The sequence below is a fragment of the Coregonus lavaretus genome, assembly GCF_964263955.1.
Source record: "Coregonus lavaretus genome assembly, chromosome: 17".
NCBI lineage: Eukaryota > Metazoa > Chordata > Actinopteri > Salmoniformes > Salmonidae > Coregonus > Coregonus lavaretus.
In genome coordinates this window covers 27,906,730-27,924,426 of record NC_140004.1, presented here as the reverse complement: position 1 = coordinate 27,924,426, position 17,697 = coordinate 27,906,730, and the positions used below count along the sequence as shown (strand labels likewise).

The window sequence follows — 17,697 nt, the reverse complement described above, 5'->3', positions numbered from 1 at the left end:
ACTTCAGGATTCAATACCATGTTCACATTAGGTCAACCACACTACCTTAATCACAAAACCCTGGCTGTTCGTTGTAAAACATTTTCCGTTGCAAAGCGTTTTCAATTGGAAAACATTTTGCTATGGTTTGAAACGGTTTGTACAAATGAACACGACTCCAGTGTTGGGAAGCTAACTAGGACCAGCTGTCCGCTCTGCTCCACTCACTGGTTGGTTTGCAGCCCCTCTATCTCCAGGATCACTCCCTTCTCATGCAGCCGGGCCGCCGTGTACTTCAGAGACTGATGCTTCCACTTCTTACTGCCCTTCTCCTCCACCTTCCTGTCCAGCTTTATGGACCGCCGCGCATTCCTGTGGACACACACACCAGATAGGTCACACACATGCATGGAAGTCACTCAAACACACACACACTTCAAGTTTTGAATGGGACCATGGGCTCTGATCATACTTCAATGACAAGAGTAATGACAATGTAATTCAAAACTAGCCCATATGGCCCAATTCCAAACCAATCCCTCCTCTGTAACCCTAGATCCTTGTTGACTTGCTAGGCCAGATTAACTAAGATTTATGGTTAGTGCCGAGGGGTCCGTTTTGTAGCGGACACTCACTTCCTGTTGAGGTTGTCGAGGCAGGTCTTGATGTAGGTGTCATAGTAGTTGGTCTGGTCCTGATAGAAGGCTGTCTTTGAGTTGAGCGCACTCAGTGTCTGCTGGAGCTTCACTAGCTCCGCCTTCCTCCTCTGTCTGTAACGCCTCTGGTAACGAATGTCCTGTCAATCACACACAGAAGGGACGTGATTGGTTAGATTGGTTTTCTGCAACAAACTCTGAAGGCCATCAGTGTGCGTGTGTGTGTGTTTGCGCGTGTTCGTGTACCTTGGAGATGTCGTTGATGAGGTCCTGGTACTTGTTGCTAGCGGTGACGAGGCCAGCCTGCTCCAGGGTTCGGAGATTGCGGACGATCTTCCTCTTCTTCTGCTCTAGAGGCAGCTGTCTGTCCTCCAGCACTGCCTGGCTGCTCTTCAGCCCCTCTGGGGCCTGGGCGTCCTGCAACGCACGCAGCTCCACCACCTTGGCATGCTCACGCTCCTGGATCACAGAATAGTACAAGTTGGAAGAGAGACAGACACACAAAGAAAGACAGAAAAGTTAGCATGACTGCTCTTTTCCCACTCCTGCATGGCACAAAGGGTATAGCATGGAAATCAAACCACTTTAATAGAGAAGTATCTGAGGTGTGGGGTGCTGGGCTGGTGTAGGGGTGATGTGGGGGTCATGATGATGCCGTCACCTGGAGGGCAGAGGCCGGGGTCTCCAGGGTCTCTGGGAGAGTGTCTCCTGGCTGGATCCTGATCACATCCATTATCAATTTCTTAGTTCTGACAAACAGAGAGAGAGAGAGAGAGAGAGAGAGAGAGAGGAGATCACTCAGGTTGCATCCCAAATATGCATCACATCCACTATTCTCTACGTAGTGCACTACTTTTGACAACAGCCCAACGGGCCATGATCAAAAGTAATGCACACTATATAGGAAATAGGGTGCATTTTGGGACGCAGACCGTATGAAACCTTATCATACACAGATTATATACTGTACACGCCAGGGCACTGACTAGGGTTGAATATTTTCCCGGTATTTTACAAATGTTCCATCCTGAGAATAAATCACTTTTCTCCCAGGTAACACGGTATTTCCTGCCAAAACCGGAAGTGTCATTCAAAAGCATATAAATGTCTGGATTTGATTAGTGCTTTGATTGAAAAGTCAAGTCTGACGTTACATGAGCCTGATGAGCCATACATTAAATACATTTTATGAGCCCTACATTAAATACATTTAATGAGGCAAAGCCCAAATGATTGTGCTGTTATCCAATAGCAAACATATTTCTGATATAGGTTACTGCACATTACGCACGACAGAAAAACATAAAAGCCCATAGATGTACATTACATGACCAAAGGTATGTGGACACCTGCTGGTCAAACATCTCATTCCAAAATTACGGGCATTAATATGGAGTTGGTCCCCACTTTGATGCTATAAACAGCCTCCAGTCTTCTGGGAAGGCTTTCCGCTAGATGTTGGAACATTGCTGCGGGGACTTGCTTCCATTCAGCCACAAGAGCATTAGTGAGGTCGGGCACTGATGTTGGACGATTAGGCCTGGCTTGGAGTCAGCGTTTTAATTCATCCCAAAGGTGTTCAATGGGGTTGAGGTCAGGGCTCTGCGCAGGCCAGTCAAGTTCTTCCACACCGATCTCAACAAACCATTTCTGTATGGACCTCGTTTTGTGCACGGGGGCATTGTCATGCTGAAACAGGAAAGGGACTTCCCCAACTGTTGCCACAAAGTTGGAAGCACAGAATCTTTTACAATGTCATTGTACGCTGTAGCGTTAATATGTCCCATCACTGGAACTAAGGGGCCTAGCCCGAACCATGAAAAACAGCCCCAAACCATTATTCCTCCTCCACCAAACTGTACAGTTGGGCACTATGCATGCGGGCAGGTAGAGTTCTCCTCGTATCCGCTAAACACAGATTAATCTGTTGGACTGCCAGATGGTGAAGTGTAATTCATCACTCCAGAGAACGCATTTCCACTGCTCCAGAGTCCAATGCCGGCGAGCTTAACACCACTCCAGTCGACGCTTGGCATTGCGCATGGTGATCTTAGGCTTTTGTGCTGCTGCTCGGCCATGGAAACCCATTTCATGGAGTTCCCAACGAACAGTTATTGCGCTGACGTTGCTTCCAGAGGCAGTTTGGAACTCGGTAGTGAGTGTTGCAACCGAGGACAGTTGATTTTTACGCGCTACGAGCTTCAGCACTTGGCGGTCCGGTTCTGTGAGATTGTGTGGCTTACCACTTCGCGGCTGAGCCGTTGTTGCTCCTAGACGTTTCCACTTCATAATAACAGCACTTACAGTTGACCGGGGCAGCTCTAGCAGGGCAGAAATTTGACAAACTGACTTGTTGGAAAGGTGGCATCCTATGACGGTGCCACGTTGAAAGTCACTGAGCTCTTCTGTAAGACCATTCTACTGCCAATGGTTGTCTATGGAGATTGCATGGCTGTGTGCTTGATTTTATACACCGGTCTGCAGTGAGTGTGGCGAAAATAGCCAAATCCACTAATTTGAAGGGGTGTCCATATACTTTTGTATATACAGTGTAGCTAGCTATATGCTCTCTTGGGTAAATAAATGAAACTAGCTCCAGTAGGCTAACCTTTTTGAGTGTGAACTGTATTACTCTACTGTATTGTATTATACTGCACATCATTCAAAACACGATAAAGCAGCAGAGAACATACAACTCTGGTGCAGCACATGCAGTATATTTGTATAGGCTAATGAATTTGAATTTAATTTTTAAATATAACACGGCCTATTTGTATAATTAGTAGACTGACACATATATATGCCTTTTATAATATTTCCACGAATGTTTTTAACCTACCTCCTTTTTCGCTCTCTATTGTTGCTTCATTCCTTCCTCGCGTTCAACAGTTAGGCTAAATGAAATAAGTTTAGTTGTCCTTATCTTCATCATTCTAATGATATCCTTGAATAATATAGGACTAGAATTAGATGCAGAAGGCTTTCAACTTCTCTTCACGAAGATTGAATGGTTATGGGTCTAAATAAATAACTGCTATAGCCTACCGCCATCGCGCGTTCGTTCTTTCAAACTACCCATGAGTTCTACTGGATGCTGTATTTAACATTCAGCTAACAAGAGCTTGCGTCCCTCTTCAAATAGTCTATTGGTTTAAGAAATGCTAAAAAACATTATGTCCAGCAAGCTATTCTACTCTAGCTTTTCCTGCATGGGAATCCAAGAGCTAAGGAGCGTTTTTTTAAGGAGAGGGGCCAGCGGAGCACAGGTGCTTGCGTATTGCGCAAGAGACAGAGGCTATAAATTAGAAGCTTATTATGCATAATCCATCCTTAATAGGCTAAATATAAGGCTAAAACTGCATTGAATTTATTACCTGAAAGAGGTACAGTGAGGGAAAAAAGTATTTGATCCCCTGCTGATTTTGTACGTTTGCCCACTGACAAAGAAATGATCAGTCTATAATTTTAATGGTAGGTTTATTTGAACAGTGAGAGACAGAATAACAACAACAAAATCCAGAAAAACGCATGTAAAAAATGTTGTAAATTGATTTGCATTTTAATAAGGGAAATAAGTATTTGACCCCCTCTCAATCAGAAAGATGTCTGGCTCCCAGGTGTCTTTTATACAGGTAACAAGCTGAGATTAGGAGCACACTCTTAAAGGGAGTGCTCCTAATCTCAGCTTGTTACCTGTATAAAAGACACCTGTCCACAGAAGCAATCAATCAATCAGATTCCAAACTCTCCACCATGGCCAAGACCAAAGAGCTCTCCAAGGATGTCAGGGACAAGATTGTAGACCTACACAAGGCTGGAATGGGCTACAAGAGCTTGGTGAGAAGGTGACAACAGTTGGTGCGATTATTCGCAAATGGAAGAAACACAAAATAACTGTCAATCTCTCTCAGCCCAGAACTACACGGGAGGATCTTGTCAGTGATCTCAAGGCAGCTGGGACCATAGTCACCAAGAAAACAATTGGTAACACACTACGCCGTGAAGGACTGAAATCCTGCAGCGCCCGCAAGGTCCCCCTGCTCAAGAAAGCACATATACAGGCCCGTCTGAAGTTTGCCAATGAACATCTGAATGATTCAGAGGAGAACTGGGTGAAAGTTTTGTGGTCAGATGAGACCAAAATCGAGCTCTTTGGCATCAACTCAACTCGCCGTGTTTGGAGGAGGAGAAATGCTGCCTATGACCCCAAGAACACCATCCCCACCGTCAAACATGGAGGTGCAAACATTATGCTTTGGGGGTGTTTTTCTGCTAAGGGGACAGGACAACTTCACTGCATCAAAGGGACGATGGACGGGGCGAGAACCTCCTTCCCTCAGCCAGGGCATTGAAAATGGGTCGTTTATGGGTATTCCAGCATGACAATGACCCAAAACACACGGCCAAGGCAACAAAGGAGTGGCTCAAGAAGAAGCACATTAAGGTCCTGGAGTGGCCTAGCCAGTCTCCAGACCTTAATCCCATAGAAAATCTGTGGAGGGAGCTGAAGGTTCGAGTTGCCAAACATCAGCCTCGAAACCTTAATGACTTGGAGAAGATCTGCAAAGAGGAGTGGGACAAAATCCCTGCTGAGATGTGTGCAAACCTGGAGGCCAACTACAAGAAACGTCTGACCTCTGTGATTGCCAACAAGGGTTTTGCCACCAAGTACTAAGTCATGTTTTGCAGAGGGGTCAAATACTTATTTCCCTCATTAAAATGCAAATCAATTCATAAAATTTTTGACATGCGTTTTTCTGGATTTTTGTTGTTGTTATTCTCTCTCTCACTGTTGAAATAAACCTACCATTAAAATTATAGACTGATCATGTCTTTGTCAGTGGGCAAACGTACAAAATCAGCAGGGGATCAAATATTTTTTGCCCCTCACTGTAGGCTAGGACGTCTATATAGGGCTATACAGTGCATTCAGAAAGTATTCAGACACCTTCCCTTTTTGTTACGTTACAGCCTTATTCTAAAATGTATTCAAATTATTTTCCCCCCTCAATCTACACACAATACCCCATAATGACAAAGAGAAAACAGGTTTTTAGAAATTAAAAAACAGAAATACCTTATTTACATCAGTATTCAGACCCTTTGCTATGAGACTCGAAATTGCACTCAGGCGCATCCTGTTTCCACTGATCATCCCTGAGATGTTTCTACAACTTGATTGGAGTCCACCTGTGGTAAATTCAATTGATTGGACATGATTTGGAAAGGCACACACATCTATATAAGGTCCCACAGTTGACAGTGCAAGTTAGAGCAAGAACACAGTGGCCTCCATCATTCCTAAATGGAAGAAGTTTGCAACCACCAAGACTCTTCCAAGAGATGGCCGCCCGGCCAAACTGAGCAATCAGGGGAGAAGGGCCTTGGTCAGGGAGGTGACCAAGAACCTGATGGTCACTCTGACAGAGCTCTAGAGTTCCTCTGTGGAGATGGGAGAACCTTCTAGAAGGACAACCATCTCTGCAGCACTCCACCAATCAGGCCTTTATGGTAGAGTGGCCAGATGGAAGCCACTCCTCAATAAAAAGGTACATGACAGCCCACTTGGAGTTTCCCAAAAGACACCTAAAGGACTATCAGACCATGAAACCAAGATTGAACTCTTTGGCCTGAATGCCAAGCGTCACGTCTGGAGGAAATCTGGCACCATCCCTACGGTGAAGCATGGTGGTGGCAGCATCATGCTGTGTGGATGTTTTTAAGCGGCAGGGACTGGGAGACTAGTCAGGATCGAGGGAAAGATGAACGGAGCAAGGTTCACCTTCCAACAGGACGACCCTAAGCACACAGCAAAGACAACGCAGGAGTGGCTTCGGGACAAGTCTCTAAATGTTCTTGAGTGGCCCGGACTTGAAATTGATCGAACATCTCTGGAGAGACCTGAAAATAGCTGTGCAGCGACGCTCCCCATCCAACCTGACAGAGCTTGAGAGGATCTGCAGAGAAGAATGGGAGAAACTCCCCAAATACAGGTGTGCCAAGCTTGTAGCGTCATACCCAAGAAGACGAGGCTGTAATCGCTGCCAAAGGTGTTTCAACAAAGTACTGAGTAAAGGGTCTGAATACTTATGTAATATGTGTAATAATAATACATTTGCTAAAATTTCATTGTGTGTAGATCGATGAGCAAAAAATACAATTTAATCAATTTTAGAATAAGGCTGTAACGTAACAAAATGTGGAAAAAGTCAAGGTGTCTGAATACTTTCCGAATGCACTGTATATCAATTTAGAACAGGATTATCTATTTTGGATAGATAAGCTTTGATGACTCATCATGCAGAGGCCGTAGAGAAGCCAGATTTAGACATTGCATACAATTTAACAGTTCCATTTCACGCCATACTGTTCATGTAAATAATTTATCCCGGGAAAAGGGAGTGGTTTTGGGTGGTAAATCCTGGAAAATCTCGGTAACCGGGTTCCCGCCATTCAACCATAGCACTGACTGGGTGATTGTGTACAATATGTGGGATTAACGTAATTTTAACTAAACAGTGTAGCTCAGACATTGGCCTGCTACTACAGTGGTGGAAAAAAGTATTTAGTCAGCCACCAATTGTGCAAGTTCTCCCACTTAAAAAGATGAGAGAGGCCTGTAATTTTCATCATAGGTACACGTCAACTATGACAGACAAAATGAGAAAGAAAATCCAGAAAATCACTTTGTAGGATTTTTAATGAATTTATTTGCAAATTATGGTGGAAAATAAGCATTTGGTCAATAACAAAAGTTTCTCAATACTTTGTTATATACCCTTTGTTGGCAATGACACAGGTCAAACGTTTTCTGTAAGTCTTCACAAGGTTTTCACACACTGTTGCTGGTATTTTGGCCCATTCCTCCATGCAGATCTCCTCTAGAGCAGTGATGTTTTGGGGCTGTCGCTGGGCAACACGGACTTTCAACTCCCTCCAAAGATTTTCTATGGGGTTGAGATCTGGAGACTGGCTAGGCCACTCCAGGACCTTGAAATGTTTCTTACGAAGCCACTCCTTCGTTGCCCGGGCGGTGTGTTTGGGATCATTGTCATGCTGAAAGACCCAGCCACTTTTCATCTTCAATGCCCTTGCTGATGGAAGGAGGTTTTCACTCAAAATCTCACGATACATGGCCCCATTCATTCTTTCCTTTACACGGATCAGTCGTCCTGGTCCCTTTGCAGAAAAACAGCCCCAAAGCATGATGTTTCCACCCCCATGCTTCACAGTAGGTATGGTGTTCTTTGGATGCAACTCAACATTCTTTGTCCTCCAAACACAACGAGTTGAGTTTTTACCAAAAAGTTCTATTTTGGTTTCATCTGACCATATGACATTCTCCCAATCCTCTTCTGGATCATCCAAATGCACTCTAGCAAACTTCAGACGGGCCTGGACATGTACTGGCTTAAGCAGGGGGACACGTCTGGCACTGCAGGATTTGAGTCCCTGGCGGCGTAGAGTGTTACTGATGGTAGGCTTTGTTACTTTGGTCCCAGCTCTCGGCAGGTCATTCACTAGGTCCCCCCGTGTGGTTCTGGGATTTTTGCTCACTGTTCTTGTGATCATTTTGACCCCACGGGGTGAGATCTTGCATGGAGCCCCAGATCGAGGGAGATTATCAGTGGTCTTGTATGTCTTCCATTTCCTAATAATTGCTCCCACAGTTGATTTATTCAAACCAAGCTGCTTACCTATTGCAGATTCAGTCTTCCCAGCCTGGTGCAGGTCTACAATTTTGTTTCTGGTGTCCTTTGACAGCTCTTTGGTCTTGGCCATAGTGGAGTTTGGAGTGTGACTGTTTGAGGTTGTGGACAGGTGTCTTTTATACTGATAACAAGTTCAAACAGGTGCCATTAATACAAGTAACGAGTGGAGGACAGAGGAGCCTCTTAAAGAAGAAGTTACAGGTCTGTGAGAGCCAGAAATCTTGCTTGTTTGTAGGTGACCAAATACTTATTTTCCACCATAATTTGCAAATAAATTCATAAAAAATCCTACAATGTGATTTTCTGGATTTTTTTCTCCTCAATTTGTCTGTCATAGTTGACGTGTACCTATGATGAAAATTACAGGCATCTTTTTAAGTGGGAGAACTTGCACAATTGGTGGCTGACTAAATACTTTTTTCCCCCACTGTAGCTAGCTGTTACAGTAAGTGAATGCTGTCTTGTTGATTTGGTTTGAAAATAATTGGCAGTGTGTTGAGCTCTGGCCTCTCTAGGCTCAGGGGGAGAGGAAACATTTTGCTGTGTTAACACACACACACACACACACACCACAGTCCCATTGTCTCATTCCCTGACCCTGCAGTAGGGCATGACGCCACTCAGTCACACTTCCTGTTTCAAATCAAATCAAAAAAATGTATTTTATTTATTTATTTGTCACATACATGTGTTTAGCAGATGTTATAGCGGGTGTAGCGAAATGCTTGTGCTTCTAGCTCTGACAGTGCAGTAATATCTAACAATTTCACAACATATACCCAATACACACAAAAAGGTAAGGAATGGGATTTAAGAATATATACATATATGGACAAGCAATGAGAGAGCGGCATGGACTAAGATACAGAATAATATTATAGAATAGAATGCAGTATATACATATGAGATGAGTAGTGCAAGATATGTAAACATTATTAAAGTGACTAGTGTTCCATTCCTTAAAGTGGCCAGTGATTTCAATAGGCAGCAGCAGCCTCTAATGTGCTAGTGATGGCTATTTAACAGTCTGATGGCCTTGAGATAGAAGCTGTTTTTCATTCTCTCTGTCCCAGCTTTGATGCACCTGTACTGACCTTGCCTTCTGGATGATAGCGGGGTGAACAGGCAGTGGCTCGGGTGGTTCCTGCCCCAGTGCATGCTGGTCCGACACTGGCCAGGACCACAGTGACACACAGAGAGACAGACACAACAGAGCCCTAACATAGCTTCTCACCTCAACTACTGTAGGTCAGATGAACAGAGCTGCCATGTATAGAATCATAGGTAGGGCCAGGAGGTTTTCCTGACCACATGATCAGTTGTGACTGGCTGGATTGGTGTTCATGTCACAGGAAACATGATGTAAACAGTCACATCAGCAGAACAGAGGCCATCTTTTAAACACACAGCCTTTTCCTCAAAGAAGCGTAATACATGATCTAAAATGAGAAGGTCCATGGGCAAGATAACCCTGACCACTAAACCTCTTCCTGTCAGGATAGGAAGTGATAGTGGAGCAGGAAAGAGCACATAGAGCTGTCACTGAGTGATAGCCACTGTGGTTATTTATGTATGTACCTACTGGAACGTCTGTGGTCATACGCACATCCTAGGTGCTGGGCTAATGAAACTTGAAAAGCACAGAAAGGCCAGCACACTGAATATGATCATAATTACCACCTTTATTAACAACGTTTCGATCCACAAGGATCTTTGTCAGGTCATGAAGTTGTCAATAAAAGTGGTAATTGGGAGCATATTCAGTGTGCCGGCCTTTCTGTTATTTTCAAACCTACTGGAACGTCACACATATTTAAACTCTTTCTTCTGGCTTCTTTTGCTCGCTCAGTACAAAACCTCTCACTGTGCAGTCCCTCCGTGTTTGTGTTTAATTGTATTGGGATTTTAATGGGCCTCCATAATGAAGAATCAATAAATGGGTAGATTGTTCATACAGAAGAACACCAGGTGGACAGCAATATGTGTCTCAAATGGCACCCTATTTCCTATGTAGTGGAATAGGGTGCCATTTGGGACGCATCCAGTGTCTTACTTCATCATCAGGCCTTTCGTGTCCTTGTCATCGCCCTCCGGCAGCTCAAACTTGTTGGTGAGGGTGAGGGAGATCTGAGTCTTAGCCATCTGACTCAGGGTGCTCTCCTTGTTGGGGTTGTTAGGATCCACCGCTCCTTCACCTGGAGATCAGAGAAATATGTTTAGCTATCCCTGCAGGCTGGTTCCTGGTACAAGAGCTAATGTGTACTTTTGTCAGTCCTACTGGAGAAGGGCATACTTTATACTCATTCTGAGACTGTGGGTCAAAGACTTACATGATTCACACAGAAGTTTGTGTAACAAACTCTTATTCTCAAATTAGGATTCAGCCCTGTACTGTAAATGGATCTCACAGTGTTGTAATTTATAATGTTGGGTGTCTGAGGCAGGGATGAAGGGGAACTGAGGGGTGGAGGAGGTATAGTGTGGGGGGTTGTAGGAAGCAGGGTGAGGGGTGTCTGTGAGGCAGGGATGAAGGGGAATTGAGGGGTGGAGGAAGTATAGTGTGGGGGGTGTAGGAAGCAGGGTGAGGGGTGTCTGTGAGGCAGGGATGAAGGGGAACTGAGGGGTGTAGGAGGTATAGTGTGGGGGGTGTAGGAAGCAGGGTGAGGGGTGTCTGTGAGGCAGGGATGAAGGGGAACTGAGGGGTGTAGGAGGTATAGTGTGGGGGGTGTAGGAAGCAGGGTGAGGGGTGTCTGTGGTACCCAGCAGTGCCTCCACGTCAGGCATGTCCCCTAGGTCCTGCAACAGCTCATGCAGCAGGTCGTTGTGGTCGGGGGAGATTGCTTCCAGGTGCTCCAACACTAGCTAGGACACACACACACACACACACCACAGGTGGATTATTTTAGACACACACACACACTATTCCAAGACTAGGCCTCTCCATCCCACACTGTATGTATGCTGTGTGTGATAACAGTTTGATGTCCACCCAGTCTTTATAGAGACATCCAGCTCTACAGTAATACCAAGCTCAGCCCTCTCTTCCTCCTTACGTGGAGATTGATAATGACAGGACGTCCATTGCCTTCCTATGGCAATGGACACAGCTGTGCTAGGAGGGGGTGTAAGAGGGGGTCATCCATCCGTCCCTCCATTCATCTCATCCTCCCTGGGGATGTATTTCGTTCATGTATTGAGACTTTACTGTAAAATATTGTATTCTCTGTTTATTATTGTGTGTGTGTGTGTGTGTGTGTGTGTGTGTGTGTGTGTGTGTGTGTGTGTGTGTCAAAGCTGCAGTAAGGAAATCCTAAACTCTGTAACTGCAAGATAAAAGCTGAGCATGTCTGTCAGTGGGGTACAATGTACGTCATGTCCATTGTTGTGTTTGTAAGCCCTGTGGGTGAGGTGAGCGGAGAGTGAAACTAACGTCGCCAAAAAGTATGTCAACATCTGAGACATTTGGCTACAAGAACCTCTGATGTCCTCCTTTATACACGAGAGGTCTGTCACCATCACCCCTCTCATACCCAGGAGATGGAGAGGAGATGGGGAAAGAAGGAAGTGGAGGAGAAAAGGAGAGCGAGATGGGAAGAGGGAGACTAGAAGAGAGGGGGAAGGAAAAGCAGAGAGAGCTCTTTTCATAGGTTCCAGAGAGTCCAAGGTCACGTCCCAAATGGCACTTTATTCCCTATATAGTGCACTACTTTTGACCAGGGCCCATAGAGCTCTGGCCAAATGTAATACACTATAAAGGGAATAGGGTGCCATTTGCGATGCACAGATAGTCTGGGCTTACCGAATGTGTGTTGATGATCTCATCTATAGAGATGTAGATGACAGGCTTGCACAGAGTCACCATGTCAGAGTACTCATCCACGTTAAACTTCTCCTCCGGCTCAGGGACGTCACACGCCGCCTGGAAAAACACCCTGAAAGACAGGATCAAAGCATTTTGTTGGTTTTTTACCTCACCAGGAAGATTACTGGACAAATGGGTAGTAGTAAAATCATTAATCATCTCTGAAGATATTTATACAAAAGTATGTGGACACCCCTTCAAATTAGTGGATTTGACTATTTCAGCCACACCCGTTGCTGACAGGTGTATAAAATTGAGCACACCGCCATGCAATCTCCATAGACAAACATTGGCAGTAGAATGGCCTTACTGAAGAGCTCAGTGACTTTGAACGTGGCACCGTCATAGGATGCCACCTTTCCAACAAGTCAGTTCGTCAAATTTCTGCCCTGCTAGAGCTGCCCTGGTCAACTGTAAGTGCTGTTATTGTGAAGTGGAAACGTCTAGGCGCAACAACGGCTCAGCCGCGAAGTGGTAGACCACACACGCTCATAGAACAGGACCGGCGAGTGCTGAAGCTCGTAGTGTGTCCTCGGTTGCAACAATCACTACTGAGTTCCAGTAACTGTTCGTCGGTAGCTTCATGAAATGTGTTTCCATGGCCGAGCAGCCGCACACATGCCTAAGATCACCATGCGTAATGATGCCAAGCGTCGGCTGGAGTGGTGTAAAGCTCGCCGCCATTGGACTCTGGAGCAGTGGAAATGCGTTCTCTGGAGTGATTGATCACGTTTCACCATCTGGCAGTCCGACAGACAAATCTGGGTTTGGCGGTTGCCAGTAGAACGCTACCTGCCCGAATGCATAGTGCCAACTGTAAAGTAGTTTTTCATGGTTTGGGCAAGGCCCCTTAATTCCAGTGAAGGGAAATCTTAACGCTACAGCATACAATGGCATTCTAGGCGATTCTGTGCTTCCAACTTTGTGGCAACAGTTTGGGGAAGGCCCTTTCCTGTTTCATGACAATGCCCCCGTGCACAAAGTGAGGTCTATACAGAAATGGTTTGTCGAGATCGGTGTGGAAGAACTTGACTGGCCTGCACTGAGACCTGACCTCAACCCCATCAAACACCTTTGGGATGAATTGGAACAACAACTGCGAGCCAGGCCTAATCGCACGACCTCACTAATGCTCGTGGCTGAATGGAAGCAAGTCCCCGTAGCAATGTTCCAACATCTAGTGGAAAGCCTTCCCAGGAGAGTGGAGGCTGTTATAGTAGCAAAGGGCGGACCAACTCCATATTAATGCCCGTGATTTTGGAATGAGTGTTTGACGAGCAGGTGTCCACATACTTTTGATCATGTAGTGTTTTATCAAAGATTTCAAAAACATTAAGGCTTTGAGGGCAATTCCACCCCTTTACAATCTAATTTTCATTATCTCCAGCACAATACCAGTGTCTACATGTGAAAACAGTGCATTTCTACGTTTCTACCCGATGACATCAATGATTTTCAAACACAGATTGTTGGTGACTTGTGGAGCAAGAAAATACCCTCCTTCTGGCTAGAAACTGATCATTTGTATTACTTTTAATCCTACCCTGTGATGTCACAGAGAAGGGGTTTTTACTGACTTTTCTTCTTATCTTTTTAACCACAGATCATAGAAACGCGCCGTTTTCACATATGTAGAGACTAGTATGGTGTTGAAGATACTGAGTGAGGTTGAAAAGTGGCAGAATTTCCCTTTAAAGACAAAACATATCCTGTTGAATCAGGGTTTTGTCTTTGCTTTTTTAATAGTGGCTGGAGTTCAAACTGATTTCCAGTAAAGATATGTCAATGCTGTATGAGGGAGGGGCAGAGAATTCAGGGAACACAACCCTTTGTCCCTTTCTCTCGCTCTCCCTCTCTCTCTCTCTCTCTGTGTGTGGTATTGAGTTTTAGTGAAGACATCTACCCTATCTTCCTTGCTGACACTGCACTTTCACACAAAGACACTTCCTCTTTCTCCTGGCTCACCTCTGCTTCCATGTCAACTTAACCCTGCACTGACCTCCCTGTGACCTCCCAAGCGTTTATCGCTACAGCCCGCTCTTTTTCTTATCTCATCCCCTTCTGCTTTATTAGATGGCACATTCCTCTATACATGGCAGTCTCAGGAGCAGCTCTACCCGGAGTGAATGTAACATTACAAAACATGGTGACAGTTTTAGTCCTACAGAGGTCTGCTACCCAACAGCTGTTTTGGGTTAGAGGTTTTGTTTGCTCACGAGCGTCGGGCTGAGCCAGGCGCTACAGAGGTTCACACATCTTTCCATAATAATGATAGAATGCACAGCTTGGAGGTTTGAGGGAACTTAAAGATCAAATAAATATAAATAAAGTGCTGCAGTAAACAGTCTGCGCAGCACATAGTGCAGGCCAACCCTTGTGAATAAGAAAAAATGTTCTCTCTCAATGGGCCTGCAGATCGAAAAATGACAACTCCCAGACCCATCTTACCTGAACCTCAGCCAAGAGGCTTGGGAGTTGTAGTTCTTTACTCTCACCTGAACTTCTGGTAGGTCTGGGAGATATAGTTGTTCATGGGGGTCATGTGGGCATTCTCTCCCTCGAACAGCTTGTTGGCGGCAGCGTGCTGCAGCATCTTTGCCACGGAGCCCAGGTTACGACGCTGGTCAGAGTGGAGCTGACCTCCGGCTGACATGTCAATGATGTCGAAGCCGTCCGGAGCCACTATGGCTGGGTTCATGTAGCGATAGTAGAGCAGGTTCCCTACAATCTGACAGCCGAGACACACACACACACACTCAGTTAAACGTATCTTCATGGTGTCACAAAGGGCTGTCATAAGGACCTGTATTAATCAGTGCAAACTGGAGTTGCTGAATTATACGCATGGGGACTACAGTGTCAGGGAACACTAAAGGAACTTGATATTACCAAACCAATACGAGCAACATGAATGGAAGGTGTATGAATGGCAAATGAGAGAACATTCATGAGATGTAATACTTAAGCCTTATACCTTCAACAACTCATCCTCTGTAGCGTCGGGGAACTTTTCATGAAGTGCATTTTTCAGGACCTTCGCAATGTATCTCATGCCATAGCTACATGCACAACAAAAAAAACATGGACAAGATGTGAAACCAGCATGCATTACAAATATACAAAACACAGTGAAATGATGCACAAATGATAGGGCGCATCAATATAAAATGCAGGGGACCATGACCATTTATAAAATGAGGGGTGTATTTTGGTCTGTTGTGTAAAATAACACTGTGGTGCCCCCCTGTGGAGTATATTGAGCACTGCAGAGTATGGATTCAACAGTTGTCTAAACCAGTAGCTACAGTGCCTTCGGAAAGTATTCATACCCTTTGACCTTTTCCACATGTTGTTAGGCAACAGCCTTATTTTATCCCACATTAACCCATAATGACAAAGCAAAAGCAGGTTTTTAGAAATGTTTGCTGAATAAAAAAACAAAACAAACGGAAATATCAAATCTATATAAGTATTCAGACCCTTTACTCAGTACTCAGCATTGAGTCTTCTTGGGTATGACGCTACAAGCTTGGCACACCTGAGTTTCTCCCAATCGTCTCTGCAGATCCTCTCAAGCTCTGTCAGGTTGGATGGGGAGCGTCGCTGCACAGCTATTTTCAGGTCTCTCCAGAGATGTTCGATCGGGTTCAAGTCCAGGCTCTAGCTGGGCACTCAAGGACATTCAGAGACTTGTCCCGAAGCCACTCATGCGTTGTCTTGGCTGTGTGCTTAGGGTCATTGTCCTGTTGGAAGGTGAACCTTCGCCCCAGTCTGAGGTCCGGAGCGCTCTGGAGCAGGTTTTCATCAAGGATCTCTGTACTTTGCTCCGTTCATCTTTGCCTCGATCCTGTCTCCCAGTCCCTGCCGCTGGCAAACTCCAAGCCTTTTACTGAGGAGTGGCTTCTGTCTGGCCACTCTACCATAAAGGCCTGATTGGTGGAGTGCTGCAGAGATGGTTGTCCTTCTGGAAGTTTCTCCCATCTCCAAAGAGGAACTCTAGAGCTTTGTCAGAGTGACCATCGGGTTCTTTGTCACCTCCCTGATCAAGGCTCTTCTCCCCCGATTGCTCAGTTTGGCCGGGCGGCCAGCTCTAGGAAGAGTCTTGGTGGTTCCAAACTTCTTCCATTCAAGAATGATGGAGGCCGCTGTGTTCTTGGGGACCTTCAATGCTGCAGACATTTTTTGGTACCCTTCCCCAGATCTGTGCCTCGACACAATCCTGTCTCGGAGCTCTACGGACAATTCCTTCGCCCTCATGGCATGGTATTTGCTCTGACATGCACTGTCAACTGTGAGACCTTATATAGACAGGTGTGTGCTTTTCCAAAGCATGTCCAATCAATTGAATTTACCCCAGGTGGACTCCATTTAAGTTGTAAAAACATCTCAAGGATGCTCAACGAAACAGGATGTACCTGAGCTCAATAAAAACCTGTTTTCGTGTTGTCATTATGGAGTATATATAGTGTGTAGATTGCTGAGGATTATCTTTTCAAAATCAATTTTAGAATAAGGCTGTAACGTAACAAAATGTGGAAAAAGTCAAGGGGTCTGAATACTTCCCGAAGGCACTGTATGTAACTTGGATGGGTTCTAACCCTTTGGCCTCTCTAAGCACTGTTTTGTCTACCCTTCCATAAACACACCTCTGGGGTTGCCTCCCAAATGGCACCATATTCCCTTTATAGCGCACTACTTTTGACCAGGGAAGGAAAAATTATGAATTTTTAAAGAATTCCAACCAGGCCTTAGACTTACGGGATGTTGTCCAGTGACGACACAATGGAGTTGAGCACTTTGTCTGTGGCTGTCCGCAGCGCGTGACTGGAGGACTCCAGCTTGGCACGTACTTCCTTGTGTGACATGGCCTGGTCCGGGGTCACCTCGTAAGGCAGTTTACTGAGAGAGGTAGGACAACATTAAGGTCAGTGAGTGTTTTTGTGTGAGTGTACGCATGTTGTGTGTCTGTATGTGTACCCCACCTGGCCTCTCCAGTGTTGGTCTCCAACTGGTTGACCCAAGCCTTGTACACTTCCACAGGGTTGGTGTTGATGCCCAGGGTCTTGTCCTCGATGATCTCCTTGACCACTGGTGCCAGCAGCTGCCTCAGCGTGTTGTGACCGCGGGCTCCGCGGTTGAAGCTCACCACCATCTTGATGACCGTGGGGTTCCCGGTCACAATGTCCTGGATCTGGTCCACCTTGGACCTGAGGGAGAGCAAGATAGATGTTTTATCATGCAACCATATTATTCCTTTATATTCATATTCAGTCAGGAAACATCAGACAACTTAAGAACAAATTATATATAATTCTGTATATGATTGGAGAGGATCCTTGAGTTATGAACTAGGGGGGACCGTGGATTACCTAGTAGCCTGGTTGACGGTCTGTTGCACTCAACAGTTCTACTGTACATCGTTGCCTTATCAGACAAATGGCCTAGGCTACATGAGTGCAGAGAAACAATGACACCCAGGCTAGACCAT

The 17,697-nt window shown here is 45.3% G+C and overlaps 1 protein-coding gene across 2 annotated transcripts in view; it reads right to left on the bottom strand.

The window, feature by feature from the left end:
* The window catches only part of LOC311144928 (ras GTPase-activating-like protein IQGAP2), a 77,908-nt gene that overhangs the window by 3,474 nt on the left and 56,737 nt on the right, over positions 1 to 17,697 (bottom strand). For both annotated transcript variants that reach the window (XM_084181109.1, XM_084181108.1), the window contains 11 exons: positions 17,192 to 17,416; positions 16,968 to 17,108; positions 15,184 to 15,268; positions 14,705 to 14,937; positions 12,147 to 12,279; positions 11,107 to 11,209; positions 10,401 to 10,542; positions 1,297 to 1,384; positions 882 to 1,094; positions 615 to 775; positions 208 to 351 (listed from right to left, as the gene is read on the bottom strand). In XM_084181109.1, the coding sequence (XP_084037235.1) occupies positions 208 to 351; positions 615 to 775; positions 882 to 1,094; positions 1,297 to 1,384; positions 10,401 to 10,542; positions 11,107 to 11,209; positions 12,147 to 12,279; positions 14,705 to 14,937; positions 15,184 to 15,268; positions 16,968 to 17,108; positions 17,192 to 17,416 (1,668 nt within the window). The remainder of the gene's footprint in view (positions 1 to 207; positions 352 to 614; positions 776 to 881; positions 1,095 to 1,296; positions 1,385 to 10,400; positions 10,543 to 11,106; positions 11,210 to 12,146; positions 12,280 to 14,704; positions 14,938 to 15,183; positions 15,269 to 16,967; positions 17,109 to 17,191; positions 17,417 to 17,697) is intronic.